General features: G+C 32.7%; 1 protein-coding gene across 1 annotated transcript; it reads right to left on the bottom strand.

Annotated features, from left to right (window-relative positions):
- Window positions 1-452: 452 nt before the first annotated feature.
- On the bottom strand, window positions 453-1,244 carry LOC125780319 (tigger transposable element-derived protein 2-like; the record flags this gene model as incomplete). The annotated part of the gene is made up of 1 exon (XM_049462310.1): window positions 453-1,244. A coding segment is annotated over one exon (792 nt), but the record flags the coding sequence as incomplete, so codon positions are not given.
- Between the last annotated feature and the right edge of the window lie 156 nt (window positions 1,245-1,400).

Below are 1,400 nucleotides of genomic sequence, written 5' to 3'. Positions count from 1 at the left end.
GACTTACGCTTATTTGACAATAAAATAGTAAACAATTCATGTATTTGTTTATATTAACCCGTGTGTTTTTATTTGTTTGATCTTGAACAATATGAAGACACTTGCTTTACATACATACATATATATGATAAATATAAACGTAATAGAAATAGAGACAACCAATTAATTTGTTCTCAACGTTATAATGAATTCATATTTATTTTACAAACATACGTGTATAAATACTGCTACTATTTTATTGTAACTACATATATACAGTGAAAGCTCGCTAATCCGAATTAATGATTGCACACCCCAATTCGGATTAGCGAAATATTCGGATTAGTGGATAGGCTATATTTATGTATTTTATTTCACATAAAATGACGCCATTCGAAAATAAAACTCGGGATAGTATTTCAGAACTAATTTTATTTATTATTATATTTTTAAGAAAGAATATTGCTTACACCTTATTTTTTATGATGTTTTTTTCTAACGAAATTTGTGATGCAAGTTTGTTTCTGTTGCAATACACATGCTTCTAAAGCTTTATTACGCATTTCCTTGAGTACTAATATTTGATCAGTGTCTATGCCTCGTTGCTTTGCCCAATCTATACTTGTATTTAAAGCTTGTACAGCTTCACGATTTTTAACGCGCTTAATCATATTAGATTCTGCTTCTTCGTCTTCTGTAATCAATTCTGAGCTACTATATGCAACCACACTACTGCCAGAGTCATTAATCCAGGCAAGAACTTCATCTTCAGAAAGTTCCACGTCAGTATTGCGGCGAAATAAATTTGTGATTGCACGAAATTCTTCAATTTCTTCAAAACGAGCCGAAAGGTCACTCTCTGGTAATTCTTGTTGTAAGACTGACAATGGAATGTTATCTTCTGAAGCCCATCTCTGCGTATGAATATTTTTCCAACAGGACTTTAGAGTGGAATCCGATACCCTGTTCCAAGATCGCTTAAGCAATTCACAAGCGTCGTACATACTGAATTGTTTCAAAAAAATGTCAGTACTGTCTGATTCAGAATTGACCAATTCACACAAGAGGTCTTTTTTGTAATAAAGTTTAGTCAGGCGTATCACATTTTGATCCATAGGTTGGATAATGCTAGTACAATTTGGAGGGAGAAACATAGTTTTATATTGTCCACATTCAGATGTCAACGGCTCCCTATGACATGTTGCATTATCCAATATCAATAGACCTTCTTTCGGCAAACTATTTTCAGTCTGATAGTTTTTTACCTGAGGTATAAACGATTTAAAAAACCATTCAGTAAAAATGTATGTTGTCATCCATGCATTTTTTGATGAGTAATATTCAATCACCCTTTGTTTTTTAAATGACCGAGGGTTTTTTGATTTATCAACCACTGCAATCTGTAGCTTGTGACTTCCAGT

Source organism: Bactrocera dorsalis, unplaced genomic scaffold (assembly GCF_023373825.1).
Source record: "Bactrocera dorsalis isolate Fly_Bdor unplaced genomic scaffold, ASM2337382v1 BdCtg524, whole genome shotgun sequence".
NCBI classification, from domain to species: Eukaryota; Metazoa; Arthropoda; class Insecta; order Diptera; family Tephritidae; genus Bactrocera; species Bactrocera dorsalis.
Note: the sequence above shows the minus strand (reverse complement) of the source record. Positions and strands in the feature narration are given on the sequence as shown.